The sequence below is a fragment of the Juglans regia genome, chromosome 11 (genome assembly GCF_001411555.2).
Source record: "Juglans regia cultivar Chandler chromosome 11, Walnut 2.0, whole genome shotgun sequence".
NCBI lineage: Eukaryota > Viridiplantae > Streptophyta > Magnoliopsida > Fagales > Juglandaceae > Juglans > Juglans regia.
The window spans coordinates 28,781,473-28,797,258 of NC_049911.1; the positions used below are offsets into that span (position 1 = coordinate 28,781,473).

General features: G+C 35.8%; 3 protein-coding genes across 6 annotated transcripts; 2 read left to right on the top strand and 1 right to left on the bottom strand.

The window, feature by feature from the left end:
* Positions 1-3,207: 3,207 nt before the first annotated feature.
* On the top strand, positions 3,208-6,010 carry LOC109021810 (probable diphthine methyl ester synthase). Its single transcript, XM_019004533.2, has 7 exons — positions 3,208-3,592; positions 3,733-3,857; positions 4,002-4,231; positions 4,695-4,734; positions 4,874-4,965; positions 5,237-5,505; positions 5,613-6,010. The coding sequence occupies exons 1-6, from the start codon at positions 3,443-3,445 to the stop codon at positions 5,455-5,457; spliced, it is 858 nt and encodes a 285-aa protein (XP_018860078.1). The 5' UTR covers positions 3,208-3,442; the 3' UTR covers positions 5,458-5,505; positions 5,613-6,010.
* Positions 6,011-7,074: 1,064 nt separating this feature from the next.
* LOC109021806 (L10-interacting MYB domain-containing protein-like) lies at positions 7,075-9,867 on the bottom strand. 4 transcript variants are annotated; one of them, XM_019004525.2, is made up of 4 exons: positions 9,675-9,830; positions 8,825-9,526; positions 8,109-8,432; positions 7,075-8,029 (listed from the first exon to the last, which is right to left on the bottom strand). In XM_019004525.2, exons 3-4 carry the CDS (start codon positions 8,430-8,432, stop codon positions 7,433-7,435), a joined length of 921 nt encoding a protein of 306 aa, XP_018860070.1. In that variant the 5' UTR covers positions 8,825-9,526; positions 9,675-9,830; the 3' UTR covers positions 7,075-7,432. The 4 variants fall into 4 exon arrangements, with proteins under 4 accessions (XP_018860070.1, XP_018860069.1, XP_018860071.1 ...); XM_019004524.2 differs by lacking the exon at positions 8,825-9,526 and having other exon boundaries at positions 9,675-9,867; XM_019004526.2 differs by lacking the exon at positions 8,825-9,526 and having other exon boundaries at positions 8,109-8,485.
* A 750-nt stretch (positions 9,868-10,617) lies between these two features.
* LOC109021807 (endoglucanase 2-like) lies at positions 10,618-15,013 on the top strand. Its single transcript, XM_019004529.2, has 6 exons — positions 10,618-11,011; positions 11,116-11,399; positions 11,505-11,942; positions 13,202-13,352; positions 14,108-14,274; positions 14,396-15,013. The coding sequence occupies exons 1-6, from the start codon at positions 10,804-10,806 to the stop codon at positions 14,726-14,728; spliced, it is 1,581 nt and encodes a 526-aa protein (XP_018860074.1). The 5' UTR covers positions 10,618-10,803; the 3' UTR covers positions 14,729-15,013.
* The last annotated feature ends 773 nt before the right edge of the window (positions 15,014-15,786 follow it).

Sequence of the window (15,786 nt, forward strand, 5' to 3'; positions counted from 1 at the left end):
TATGTATGTTGCGATTTAAAATCGAAGAACAGTCAGAGTGCACTTTTTCAGATGTTTCTTTGGCTGACAAAGATAAAATGCGAGATTAATTTTTCAGACACGAATCTGGTGATGCCAGCTGACCGTAAAAAGCAGGGTCTTTTTGGTATAAACCATATGCAAGGATGCTTGTAAGTTTAATTGGCTCTCTCTCTCTCTCTCTAGCACACACCGGATGTTATTCTTAGAACTTGTCAGCATTCAAAGCATTTCTTCATAGGCATTGAAACTCTTCTAATTGACTGAGAAGATGAGAGTTTTCTTTCAAGCAACAGTTTTACTGGATAATATCATCCCTTGGTAGCTTCAAGTTCTCTCCCATTTCTAATTGCAAAGCTATGGTTGTTTTCTCCCTTTCCTTTCTCATTACATAAGTTTTAAAACTACTGCGTTAACTTTAATTTGAAACTTGTAAAATTAAATTTTGTTAATAAAATGACTTTGGTAACAATTGCTCAAGCGATGCCAAAATGATAAGTTGTGCCTATGTGAATACTTTAGTTGCGTTTAGATAATGAGGTATTACGTGAATAATAATGAAAAAATAATGATAGACTATTGAATAGTAGTAAAAAATAATGATAGACTATTAAATTAGTTTCAGACCTTCTAGAATAAAACATGTTTTTATGACATGAATTTATTCAATTTATTCATTTAATGTTTTTAGAAAATATTTTTATTAGACAGTTTTTCTACAAAATAAATTTTAAGTTCATTTTATTAAATATGAGATCTCTTGTCAGATTTATTTTATGAAAAACACGTAACACTCATAGCCTACAAGAAGGGAGTGTTACAATTATGTATTTAAATATTAGACTCAACTTAAAATTAGAGATCAATCTAAGTTCCAAACGATATCTTAGGCTTGAATTGTATATTTGAATTCTATATTGAAGCTTGGCTGTCAAACGAGGTGATCACATAATAACAAATGCCTTGTTACTTTATGACTCAGTACATAATTTTTTTCACTGTTTCACATGGCATATCACTCTTTGAAGCTAGATTTCGTTTCGAAACACTTCACCCTGCGAGCTCATTTGTGCAAACGCACAGTCTGGTTAGCATATAATACTAATGTATAATAACTAAAATATTATTCATATAAATTTTATATAATAATATCTTGTATTAATTATATTTTTTGACTTAATAAATTTTTAACATATTCCTTTTGATAAATATATTAGTAATACTAATATACATTAGTATATTAATTAGATTTATGTTCTAATACTAATACTATTAGTATTCCACTTTAAATCTATATATAAATTACTATATAAATCACTATAGTATTAATTACTAATACTATATTACTATATGATATTATTAACTATAGTGATATACTAATACTATCAGTGATATAGTTAGTATAGTGATTTATACTAATAGTATTATATAGTTATACTAAATTAAAATCACTATAGCAAATACTAATACACATGTAGACTATAATTATAACTTATAGCATTATACCTATACTAAATCACTATAACTTATACTAATATAGTTATACTAAATCACTATAACTAATACTAATGTAGTTATACTAATACTATTATAGACTATAGTTATAACTTATAGTATTATACCTATACTAAATCACTATAACGTATACTAATATAGTTATGCTAAATCACTATAACTAATACTAATGTAGTTATACTAATCATTATAACTATATATAGTATTAATATCACTATTAGTATAATATATAGTATTAATAATAACTAATACTAATACTATTAGTGTATTACTAATATTTATATATATTAATATATATCAAGTATAAGAGATTAGAGATTTAATATATATATATATATAATATTAAATCACTAACATACTAATAGTATGATACTATAGTATTAGTAATTATACTATAAGATATAGTAATAGACTAATAGTATAACATATTAATACTATATTATATATAAAATAGTAATACTATTTTTTGAATCTTCATTTCATATACAGTGCCTTTTTTTCATATATAATAATATATATCATATATATATAATATAATTAAAAATAGGTTCATAGTAATTACAATAGTGTACTATAGTAACTATAAGGTGCCTTTTTTTTAATCTTCATTTCGTATACAGTGCCTTTATTTATTGTAGTGATTAGTTGGATGTAAATATAGAATCATGGATGATGTGAGTACATATAAAAATAAGACTTTCTTTTTATTTTTAATTTTTGAATGTATGTTAGTATGTTACTTGTTTTATTTAGTTGTATTTTTTATTATAATCAAAAGTTTAATAAATTTGGATTGTAAATTTGATAAAATTGAAATTTGAAAGCTCACAATTGTTTTTTTTTTTTTAAAAAAAGTAGGTCAAATATGAAGTTAAAAAAAAAAAAAAAAATCAAAAAATCCGACTCCGCTCCAACAAGTCGGAGTCGGAGGCGGAGCGGATTCTCTACATGTCGGAGTCGGAGTCGGAGGTTGGATTCGACCTCCGACAAAGAGTCGGAGTCAGAGGTTGGGCCCTCTGACTCCGAAACTATCTGTGCTCAGCCCTAGTGCATATTTTATACTCACTGCGTGACTACTTCTAATTGAATGTTTCCAACACTTACTTGGGGAGATGTGTGGTCTAAATGATGCTATATCATGTGTGTAAAATAGATGCTCTCAATAGTGACTTCAATCTATATTTATTCAATTTTTTTTCTTTACAATAATACATCCATCTGAAAACTCTCTACACTATACCACAATCCGACCACCTTCTACTAGGATGATATGGTGTGCACATCAACCCGTCATAAAAGAAAAAAAATATTGATATTTTTAAGAGTAATGTTAGACACAAGTTTCAAATAGAGAAGTCACATACAAGCCTTTTGTAAAAAAATAGATTTTACTAATAAAAAATAATATTTTTTATATTTTTTTAAGATAGAATCTATTTTTTTACAAAGATTTATATAAAGTTTATCTATTTGAGACTTGTACAAATTATTTTTCTATTTTTAATAGGATATATAAGGGCTGGTTTAGGTATAAAAATTATTTCCCTTCACTTTATTTTATTTTATTATTATAATGTTTTAAAATTTTTACACAAAATATAATAAATAATTTAATTTTTTTAATATTAAATTAAAAAAGAAAAAAATCTTACCGATGCAGCGGCTACAGACGCTTTTAAATTTCATTTCGTTGTCCTAAGCCGCCCGTGCTCCTTTCTTCCCCTCCAAACGCCCCTCTACCCAGGCCTCAGTCCCATCGAAGCTCTGCTCCATTCGAGCCGTCCTCTTCACCGAAGACAATAGAGATACCGAAGCCAAGGGACGACGCCCACTCTCCTTTGTTGTCTTCGACATCCGGGTGACCCTTCTCCGACTACAATTAGGGTTTACGAGTAGGCATTAGAGAGGGATGTTGTACATAGTCGGTCTGGGACTGGGCGATGAGAGGGACATCACTCTTAGAGGTTTAGAAGCAGTGAAGAAATGCGGAAAGGTTTACATAGAGTCATACACTTCCCTCCTCTCATTCGGTCTCTCTTCCGATGGCCTTTCCACACTGGTACTTTTACCTGCACACCTTTTTTACATAACTTCGTGTGCGCACATTATCTGCTCTTTGCCTTGTTTTTCCATTCGATTTTGGGTTTTTCATACTGGGTCTGCTTTCTTTTTTTCATTATTTTTTCTTTTCTTGAGCAGGAGAAATTATATGGGAAATCAATTACACTTGCAGATAGGGAAATGGTAGAGGAAAAAGCGGATGAAATTTTATCGGAGGCTCGTAGGTCTGACGTGGCTTTCCTTGTTGTTGGGGATCCTTTTGGGTACGGATCATGCTTACTTTTCCTTTTGATTTGGTGCTTGTGGAATGCTTAAGTTGGATTTTGTAAAATCTTGTGTGGTTATTTGCTGGGTGTTATTCTAATTGATATATCGTTCTTCCGTTTGCACTTTGATTTCGAACACAGAGCAACAACTCACACCGATCTTGTTGTTCGAGCAAAGAAAATTGGGGTTAATGTCAAGGTGATACACAATGCATCAGTGATGAATGCTGTCGGTGTATGTGGGTTACAACTCTACCGCTATGGAGAGACCGTTTCATTACCCTTTTTTACTGAAACATGGAGACCCGATAGTTTTTATGAGAAGATTCAAAGAAATCGCGGGCTCGGATTACATACACTCTGCTTGCTGGGTGAGTTTTTCATCTTTTCTGGTGAGATATTCATACCGATACATGAGTGAAGGTTTCAAGTCATCGCATGCTTGGATTGCACACACTTCGCTTTTGCAGCATGTTTCAAGCTCTATGAATTTCTGTACATTTAGCTATAGTCTACAGCCTGTTACCTCATTTATGTATCATAGAAACATAGTATCAATGTGTTTATGATTGGGCAGCTTTTGAAATTGCTTTTATTCTACCAAAACCTTGGGCAGTTAGTGTCCTTGTTTCGAAACATAGAGCTCAAAGATCTTATATATCTTGAAAAGCAACTTATCATCAAGAAAGTATTATTCTACTCATGGACCAAAATTTTTACTCTCATACACACTAAAGATATAAGAAGTCTTCTGAATTCGGGAAATTGGTAATTTTTGCCACTTCTTGATGTCTACTTTGTAAAAGGGTAATTGTGAATTCTTTGTCCTTGCAGATATACGTGTAAAGGAACCCACCCTGGAATCTTTATGCAGGTCTGTATCTAGAGTGAATGATCGCCTTCTCGATCTTTTGTGGCTTTACTTTACTTTTCTTATGTTTTCTACAGTTCTACACTTATATCAATGAATAGACTCGTTATTGTCTCTCCTTTGGCCCTTGAATTTTTTTCAGAGGAAGAAAGCAGTATGAACCACCTAAATATATGACAATAAACACTGCCATTGAGCAACTCTTGGAGGTTGAGCAAATGCGTGGAGAATCTGGTAAGATTTACGCTTCCTCCTATCTTCAGGCCTTCACTTTCAAGTTTAGATCTGTCAATCTGCGTGTTGTTTTGCTACTTTCTTGAGTTTGATTTGTCATTTACGTATTCTGCTTGTATACAACTTATAAAAATTTCCCACCTGCCTTTTTCCATGCCCTCTATCGCCCTGTTCTGCTGCAATTAAATCTCAGTTACTCTGAACTCGAAGTTCCAAGTTTTGTGAACTAATTTTTTCTTTGATTATTGGTGATTTTCGTATTTTCCTGCAGCATACAGCGAATGCACTCAATGTGTGGGGTTTGCTCGTGTAGGAAGTGAGGATCAGATGATAGTTGCAGGTACAATGAGGCAACTGCAGACAATTAATTTTGGAACACCGCTTCACTGCCTTGTCATAGTAGGCCAGACCCATCCAGTGGAAGAAGAAATGTTGGACTTTTACAAACTTAAAGGAGAGAGTATGCAGCAGATAGAAAATGTGACTGTTTGATTTTTTTTTTTGTCTCGAAAATTGAAAGATTTATACTGCCTCATGCAGGTTAGTCCTTTCTAGTTTGTGTCGATCCACTATTGTGCTCTTTCATTGCAAAAGTTTTCATTTAATTCTAAAACTTCTCATTCCTAATCTTCTTTTCTACTGGGCAGTTCTCATACTACCTTTAACAGAGAAGCAACCTCTTTTGCAAAACTCAGTAAGATTTTTGCATATCGTGGTTGGGTCTGTTTGAAGTGGCTAGAGGGACCCATTTCCGGATTGAAACCTACATGGTGTTCTCCTTATCTCAGATATCAATGTTGCATCAGATCCATGATAAATATGGACATAAACATCTCTGCCTTTGGTCAGTTAACGGCGGAACTGGACATACCATGAGATTTGGTTAAGTTTATTTATTAAAGCCGCTGCTATATCCACTTTCTGGCTTTCAGCCTTGTGTAGGTGGGTTTTTCTATGTGATCTGACAGTGTTATATGTTAATTTGTATGAATTCCTGTGGATTGAGTTAAATTTTTATCTTCATTATTATGGTTTTAGTGCTCAAGTGGCTGTCAGATGAATGACTATCATATGGTTCAGAAGATTGAGCGAGCTAGCATTATTTTTCTGTCCTGAAAGATTTAATGCTTTTCAATACGGTGAAATGATTGATTTCTCGTCCTCCTTAGTTATCGGCTCAGTTGTTTAATGTGTCCATCACTATTTTTTGTTATCTGCACAAGTTGGTACACAATATGTAAGGAGGCTGAACTCAAATCTCAGAGAAAATTGCTGACAGCCGGCAGTTCAGTTAGGGTATTTATGTAAAGTGATATTATTTTTGTAAGTTTTTTTTACCAAAGTATCACTCAATAAACACATGGTTGTATAAAAGTTGTAAAAAATAGTTGTAATTATATCATTTTTCTACATTTTATATAGAAAGTACTTCAAACCTGATCGAGTTAACACTTCTCGTGTTTGGGGAAAGTGGAGCTTAGAAGGTTGCTGTATGGCTTTCCAGTTTTCTCTTGCTTTTTTACGAGAACATACACAAGTTGCATTTAGAAAGTGGAGCTTAGAAGGTTGCATTTATCAATTGTTTCCCGGTTTATAAATTTGATTTGACCTCGAAATGTATTTTTATGCTCATAAAGGATTTGATTTTCGAGTCACGATAGGCAACCATTTCCACTTATAAGAAAACCGAATGAGCCCAAGCCTAGATAGATTACTTTTACCGGCTAAAATGCCTAACCCAGAAACTCGAAATATGGTAATAATGGGCACCTTGTACTCGATCGACATAAAGTGGCTAGTGCGTTAGGCAATTTGGATCTGTAATGTAAGCCAATGACCAGCTAATTGTACTTAACGAATCTTGATTTCTATGTAGCCATGGTTGCTTGCCACGATAACAATCTCTGCTAAGCAATCACTAGTGAAATATGTCCGTGGAGGCAGTAACCTCACGTCGTTGCAGCAGACATACGCCTGTTGTAGCATAGACATACGCCTGTTGTTGCTTTCGCTCATCATGTAGCGGCGAAGGTTAACCATCTCACTTTTGCAAACACATCATAAAAGGACAGTGTGTGTCAATTCGAGCCAGAAACTAGTCATTTTAGATTTGTGCAAGAACTCTGCGAATTCCTTCACCAGTTGTTGTTTCATGACTTCAAGTTCAAATCTACAGCCCTAAGGTTTATTTCAGGGAAACACAACCTCAAAATTACACAGGCAGCAATATTCACGCATCCAATTCTGTACATAAATAGGATATAAAACGCTCACTGCATCATCATCTTATCCATGAATCAAGAAACCAATTATGAACAAAACTATGTCAGTAAAGCTGATAATAAAAAAGAACTATTTCAACCTAAAAATGGAAGAAATGATACGAACAACCTAGTTCGCTAGAGCAAAATTAGTGAAGGTGACATTTACATTCCCCACTTAGCCAAAAAGTCATGCAGTCCCTGAACTAACCGTAGGTTGTTTTACCACACTTGCCCCGCAACCATGTCAGCCGGATCTTGTCACCTTTCAGAGATATGAATGTCTCCCTTAAACTGGGGTCCTCAAAGAGGTCCAGTGCAGCAAAATAGAGCCGCTCCTCAATGTCCTGTATCTCATCCAGTGCCCTAATGCAACTAGTGATACTAAATTGATCGTCACCAGTTGTTGTTGCAGCTGCCCTCGACTTCAAAGCAGCAACCATTTCTGACAAGGCTTCTGCCATAGCATCATAGATTTCTTGATCCCTTCTCCTCTGACCCAAGAAAGAATGTGTCTCAGATGGAACTTTCCTTTTTCTCTGTGCAATATTTTTTATTACCTTTTCTGCTGATGACATGTTGCCTTGCACATGTATTGATGATGATGGATTCGTAGAACATGGGATTCCACCATCTTGACATGAAATTAGTCTAGCAGAATCCATTCCAGCAGACTTGTCCAGCTCTTCATAGTGACTGGATTGTGCATATTTCCCTTCAGCTGCTGAATCTGTGAAAATTGCACATAGCTGCTCATATATGGGGCTGTCCTTGACTCTGATCATTTCAGGCCTAGTCTGTGCCTAAATATGTAGTCTATCAGAACCCAAGATAAGATATTCAAAACAGAAGTAAACTCCCAGAATGAAAAAGAAAAAGTACCCTGATGTCTTCCCACAGATCAAACCCAATGCAACAATCCAAAGCATAGTCATTATTTTGATCAGAAGCCGACTTCAGATTATAGAAGCGTGTCCGCAGAACATCCAGGTGCTTCCTTAATTGATTGTTATTGAAGTTGAGATCTGTTTGCTCATTAAATTCCTCACGAATGAGATTCCATGTTTTCTTGTCAAAAACATTGTTTGGTCTGTTACCCAGTTGAATCTGCTTCACAACCAAGTCTGCAAATAGCTTATCAAGGGATGCTGTCCACCTTGTCCTTGAACGTTCCTGCTTTGGATTATGACCAACTTCATTGTCCATCTACAGTAGAAATGAGAGCATGCCAATTAGCGTGCATGATAATTCAAAACTCCCTGTCAAGAAGCCAAGATTCTTAACAAAATAAATTATGCAAATTAAGTCATGGCCAAACAATATCTTATCCAATTCAGAATTAAAACAACTTTTCAAATACCATTCATTACTAGAGCCTCATGGAGGGAAATTATGCACTGTCAATATACCACTTAACATGAATAAACAAATATAGGTATTTCAGTATTTTTCTCAAAGTCTAGTTGCTGAGTGCTTATGCTTTGTATGGACTAGTACCTCTTCGCAAAACACTTTTCATATATTAAAGAAACAAAAATAGAATATTTTTTTTCGATCATTATAAAAAAAATATATAGCTAAGTTCATTTTAAACCTACCGCATTTTCCTCTTATGACATGATGTCCCATAGCTTTTTCCAACTTATTCATTTATTTATTTCTTGGCATCGGGTGTCCAGGAATAGCGTTCCGACTAATCAGAGGGAGCACAGGTGAGGATAAGGAGTTTTCCACAAGTGCATTTCGGATAATTCAAGAGAAAAACCAGTGCGATGGCCGCTATAGATTGTTTGCACGTAGTTGGATTCAAACCTTGGACCTTGGAGGGAGCATACACCAAGACCAAGGCATTTGCCACTTGAGCCAGCCCCTAGTGATTTTTTTCCAACTTACTTGGAACCCTTTATTCCAAATATCTCCCTTTCATGAGTTCATTAAGTTTTTCTCACAAAATAAAAAATGGAAAAGAAAAATAGCACAAATCGGTGGCATTTTCATCCCACTTGAGCACAAATCAGTTTCATTATGCATATGCAAACACTAAATTGATTGACTGTTCGGACAGTGGATGACCAGCTTCAATTTAAAAAAGCTGCCCAATGCTCGACTACACCGCTCTCTACATTGCGATCTTGTTATACAGTACACAAAAAACCCTCACTTTGGTTCTCAGGATGTTTTGAGGAAAAGGGAACAGCTTTCCCTCGTAAAAAGTTTTCCTTTTAGTATGTTTCCTCCCTTGTTGACTCATTCTGCTTCGACAAACCAAACAGAGACACGGATGAAGTATGATTCAAACCCTAAAATAGACGATAACAATCCACGCACAGAGAGAGATGTAAGCATAATAATCGCAGCATGTAAACGAGAAAACAAAAAATAAAGAAAAATATAGAGAAAGATGAATGATGATAATCTGGGTTAACAATGATAATGGCGATGGAGTACCTGATCGGAATTAGGGTCGGAAAGTTGCGACGGCGAGAGAGCCTAATAAGACTCGTCCAAACGGAAAGTGAGAAGGAAATAAAAAATAAAAATAAAAAAGTAAAATTGCTCCGTTTATATTGAGGTAGCGGGTGACGGATGTAGATTCGCTGAAAATTAAAACAAAAGAAAAGAGGGTGATAGTTGATACGATGCAGCATTATTGAAAAAGAAAAATCTATTTATTAGGTTAATTTTTATATGAAAATCTTCCTAGTCAATAATATTAAAAATAATTGATATTTTAAAAGCTGTAATGGACTCCACAATAAATAATAATTTATTATTATTTTAAATGATAGCTTATAAAATTAAAATTTATTTTAAATAAAATAATATGAGTATGTTGATTGATTATAAAATAATTATAAGAGTTGGAAATGAATCCTTAATCAAATAAGGCATGATGGCCAAACAATGTTTTTCTCTTCTTTATCCATCAAATTATAAGTAACAAATTACTGCGAATTTTTCTCAAAATCATTAGGTTTAACTTCAACGGTTGGTGTCATTCGCCTTCTTGTTGGTGCCCAATTCAATGGTTACAATCTGTTGGGACTTAAAAAATATGATTAAATTTGACAAAATTTAAAATTTAAAATGAATATTATTGGTATTATATATTATCTCTATCCTCAAATAAACTGCATTTGGGGCATTTTCGTCATTCAGGACCACAAAAATAACTGAGACAGTAGAAAAAAGGGTAGTCAAATTTCCAGTTTAGAGTAAAAATAAAAATACATGAAGTATATTCTATCAAATTTATAATAATAATTTAAATAAGACTCTGAAACTATATTATACATTCAATATTGTGTATCTTTTTCGGCTTAAAATTTATTGAGTGTGCTGTCGAAAAAACCACAATTTTCCTTAATTAGGCTTCGTTTCGGTGGCACTGAACTCTGAGGATCAAACATGCACGTTTCTTTAACCACAATTTTCCATTTTAATGTAAATCCCGTTGCACCCACTGAATACGAACCCCCAAATATGGCAGAGGGGCTCTGTTTCTGTACAATATGTCTGGTTTTGATTCAGCTCTTATGGCGGTCGAATCGTATCACAGAACCGGCATTCTGTGAAAATGTTAGAGAAATCAAGGTCTGGAGAGCGTTTCCGTTGGATTCTGGTGATAGTAGTATTGGCCCTCGTCCTTTGTGTTATACTGGTCATAAAGAAGCCACATAGTCTCTACGATGAGGCGGCTCCTGTGCCGGGGCCTCCTGCCGCTCCTGTCAAGAAATACGCCAACGCTCTCAAGATCGCCATGCAATTCTTCGACGTACAGAAATGTTAGGAATACTATTTCATTCTCCCCGTATTTGACGTTTCCATCTCTTTTCCAGGTTCATTTTGCTGTACATTCAATAGATTTCGTTTTTTTTTTTTTTGGTAGCTGGGAAGTTGGTAGATAACATGATATCTTGGAGAGGGGATTCTGGTCTTAAAGACGGTAGCGAAGCTAGGTTGGATTTGTCAAAAGGAATGTACGATGCAGGGGATCACATGAAGTTTGGTTTTCCAATGGCCTTCACTGCCACAGTGTTGTCGTGGGCTATTCTCGAGTATGGAGATCAAATGGAATCTGTGGATCAGTTTACAGATGCTAAAAGCTCGCTCAAGTGGATCACTGACTACCTTATCAACGCTCATCCTTCCGAGAATGTTCTCTACGTTCAGGTTGCCATAACCTTCATTGCTTGGCATCAAATCAAAAGTAAATTTGTTGAAACATCAATCAGGCATCTGAAATGTCTCTTTTTCACTTTCTAATATTGGGGGCAGGTGGGTGATCCTGAAGCAGACCATAACTGTTGGGACAGGCCTGAAGTCATGACCGAGGAGAGGCCACTCACGCAGGTCAACGCATCTTCTCCAGGAACAGAGGTTGCAGCCGAGACTGCAGCGGCGATGGCTTCAGCATCGCTGGTGTTTAAGGAAATAGATCCGAATTACTCGAGAACACTCCTGGAGCATTCCAAACAACTGTTTAATTTTGCGGACAAGCATAGACATTCTTATAGTATTAGCTTCCCTGAAGTCCAGAAGTACTACAATTCAACAGGATATGAAGATGAGCTCTTATGGGCAGCTAGCTGGCTCTATCATGCTACCATGGATCGCTTCTATCTTCAATATGCGACCAAAAAAAATGGAAAAGCCTTTGCTAACTGGGGAACTCCAACCTGGTTTAGTTGGGATAACAAGCTTGCAGGAACCCAGGTAGATCGATACACAATCTCTGTCTCTCTCCCTCTGAAGAAACACACACGTACACATGTTGGTATGCTATTTATCAATGTGATAAATTCTACGTTGGAGTCTTACACCATACATCTCCACCTAATCAACATATAATTTATCATTTTTGTCCTTCTATCTTAATTTTTTTTTTTTTTTTTTAGAAAGAGCCGGAAACCACCCACATAGCAGCCCCGTCCCAATTTTATTAATAAATCCTCACTTGTGGCGGAGGAATACCGTGATTACAACCCGAGACCTGGGGCTACAAGAAAAAACCAAAACCAAGTCCCCAAAAAAACTAAATAAACTCAACCACAATACAAAAGGCAACAAGAAACAAAATAAAAGCAGAAAAACAAGACCAAAACCTGCAAGAGAAACCTGCACAAACATAGAATAAGAAAAATTAAACTGATAGCAGAAGAAGAAACATACCTGGAGAAACCAACGCTTATAATCAACTAGCAACGTCTTCGAATTTTCCGGAGATAGGGAAGACCCCCTCTATCCAACCGGATATTACCTCTAATAGTAGCAGGCAGCTCAGATAAAGAAAATCAAGAGCCAGTGAGACCCTTAGCACCCATTTTGATTAGATGAATGTGTATGATGTAAGACTTGCTTGTAGCATTTCTCAATATAACATATTCAATCTATAAGTTTTGCAGCAAATTCAAGTTTCGTACATTGAAAAATAATGTTCCATATTCAGAGTGGCCATGTTTTTAACCATCGTAACTTGATGCCATTTATGTAAAAATTTCATTTTAGCTCATATTCACGGTCTTTTTAATATTTTATGAGGATGAGATTTTTTTAACATAATTCAGTAGTTTATTATTTTGAGATTTGAAAAAGTTGAATTGTTTATTATATTTTATGTGAGAATTTGTTAAAGTTGTAATGATAAGATGAGACGGCTTAAGAGTATTTCTCAATCCAAACCTAAGTTTTTGATAACATGAATGAAGACCATGGCTCGGGGACAAGTTCTTTCAGGAAAAGATTGCGATCTACGTGACAACCGCCCTCTATATTGCAAAAATGTTCGAGGCATGAGTTGAGAATATCCAGTGTTTTTACCTTCCTTGATAATACTGCCAACTTATAAAAAGAGTTTACTTAGTCTTTGGAGACATTTGCAATGCCACAAACATAATTTTTTTTTTCCCCACAAACAGCATATTGATCTGCTTCTCTACTTTGTTACAAGAGATCACTCTGCAGTGTTGTTGCAGGTTCTGTTGTCCAGGTTAACCTTCTTTGGATGCAAAGAGGTGTCAAAATCCCTCATATCTGGTCTTCAAAAATACAGAGAGACGGCTGAGGCTGTAATGTGTGTCCTCCTACCAAATTCTCCAACAGCCACAACCAGCAGAACTACTGAAGGTAATCTTCTCCGCATATCCTGTGAGACTTGGATAATCGTGCACATATTTTCTCTGATCTATCACTTTCCTCTATTTTCTTGGCCTTGGTTTTTAAACTGAATGGTCTCATGCCATTCATATGTAAAAAAATATAACTAAATATTCCTCTCAATTACTTGGTTTTGAGATTTTTCATTATGTCCTGCTCGCAGAAATTTGGAACCAGAAGCTTGATGAATTCAACAAGCAATGGTTTTACGTGGTCCTTTCCAGGAAACATCTAATTTTGTTTATGATTAAATGCTAGAACCCGTACGAGAAAGAGTTAATAGAAGACTGATTGACTTCTGAAATAAACAATTACATGAGCAATTTAAGACTGTAGAGACTGGGAAAACAGATTATTGGCGCCCATTATTGCTAAATGATTTGAGTAATTATTGTGATTTAAGTTCCTTGTAAACGTTCGTTCAGATAGATCATCAAGTGATCCGCCAACTTATGGCAACGAGAACTAGAAATACAGGAGAGTTTTGGGCAGCCAAGATACCAAACATTTGCAAGCTTTCAATTTGCATGCTTAAAGTGGAAGAGTATACAATATTCTAGCATGTGTTTTTTCTTTCTCAAAAAAATATTTGTTTTGCATATAAGCACCATACCAATTTTCCTAGGAAATCTTGAATATGCTCAGGCGCAATCGATCATCATATGCATTGAACATATCAAATTGCACTCGTAGATCCTAATGCCATCATGTTTTCCACGACACAGGGGGTCTTATATGGGTCAATGAATGGAACTCTCTGCAGCATCCTGTTGCTTCTGCATTCTTAATTGCACTTTTCAGTGATTACATGCTTACATCCCAGACTGCAAAGCTCTCGTGTAATGACGATTCCTTCACCCCAGCTGATCTTCGTAATTTTGCGCAATCTCAGGTATGCTATCCATTTACAATTTTGTACGAGGCAGAGGTCTCCATCTTAGAACTAATTATTAGCCATGACACCCCGGAAGGTGCTTGCCTCCCAGTTAATTTCCTCTTTTCTCTTTTCCCAGGCTGATTATGTCTTGGGTGACAATCCTTCGGAAATGAGTTTTCTAGTGGGTTATGGCCATAGATACCCGCAATATGTGCACCACAGGGGAGCTTCAATTCCAGCTGATGCAAATACTGGCTGCATAGATGGGTTCAAGTGGTTTGACTCAACCGATCCCAATCCGAATGTAGCCATCGGAGGACTTGTCGGCGGGCCTTTTCTAAACGGAACTTACATCGATTCCCGTAACAACTCCATGCAAGGGGAACCCACTACATATAATAGTGCCCTCATAGTTGGCCTTCTATCGAGTTTGGTCACCACCTCTTCAGTAGTTTCATCCTTCACCTAAATTTCCTTAATTTAGTAAGCAATTGAGTACATGATCATCAAGCCGTTTGCATGACCTGTTTCTCCATCTAATTAGGTTTCTTTACACAGGTGAGAAGTGATTTTTAGCTCAATTGCTCTAGATCTTTCCTGGTCACTTGTCCTGGCAAGCGTTAGATTTAGTTGTTTCTCTGCAGTGATTATGTATTGATTTGTTGGTTCATTAACTATATCCTCTTTGTTAATCTTTTTTGGATTGTTTTTGTGTTCCATCATCCATCAACAGATTGCATAGCAGCAAGTGTAATGGTGGAAGAAACAATAATATTAGCATATTAAAGGACATAATTTGAACCATGATAGGTCAAGCTGGAGCTTATTCATGTTCCTTCCAGTTTTAGAGATGTTTTTCTCTTTCCTTTCCTTTCCTTTTTCCTCTTACCAAACACGCAACGAGGAAAAAGGAATAATTCAACTTCCCATTTTCCATTCCTTAATTATCTAACAAACTGACCGTAGATTTTGAAAGCAATAATACCAAATGATCATTCATCTTTTTACAGCTGGGACCAGAACACAGGAATCCCCACAGTAACATGACATAATCAAAAGTCATGCTTATCCCGAAATAGAATTTAGCAATAACTGCAGGGTCTGAGGAAGAATGACATCAAAAGGGAATCCCTTCCTGATTGGATCTAAGTCAAGTCAAACTCTTGGAGCAAATGTCATATGCCCACGTGAGCACTAACTGGTACAATGTCCCAACCCCACCCTTATCTGCAACTTGGATTGCTGGATGCAAACCCAAACACATAATAATTGAAAAAAAAAAAAAAAGGCAGGCCCACCAGCTAGAGCTCTCCACCATTACTTTTGCCTTCTCTTCTTCATGCACACGAGTCACTTTCTGAATGGTCCTTTGTGGTACGGTCAAGCTAGCTAGCGAAACTTGTCCTTATGACCTGCCATGATCATGATTCAGACTAAGCACCAGCATAGTCTTGTGACTCTCAAAACTCCCATCCCTACCCTTTCCTCCCTACCTCGCATCAATACGAACCAACTATTCTTCCCCGC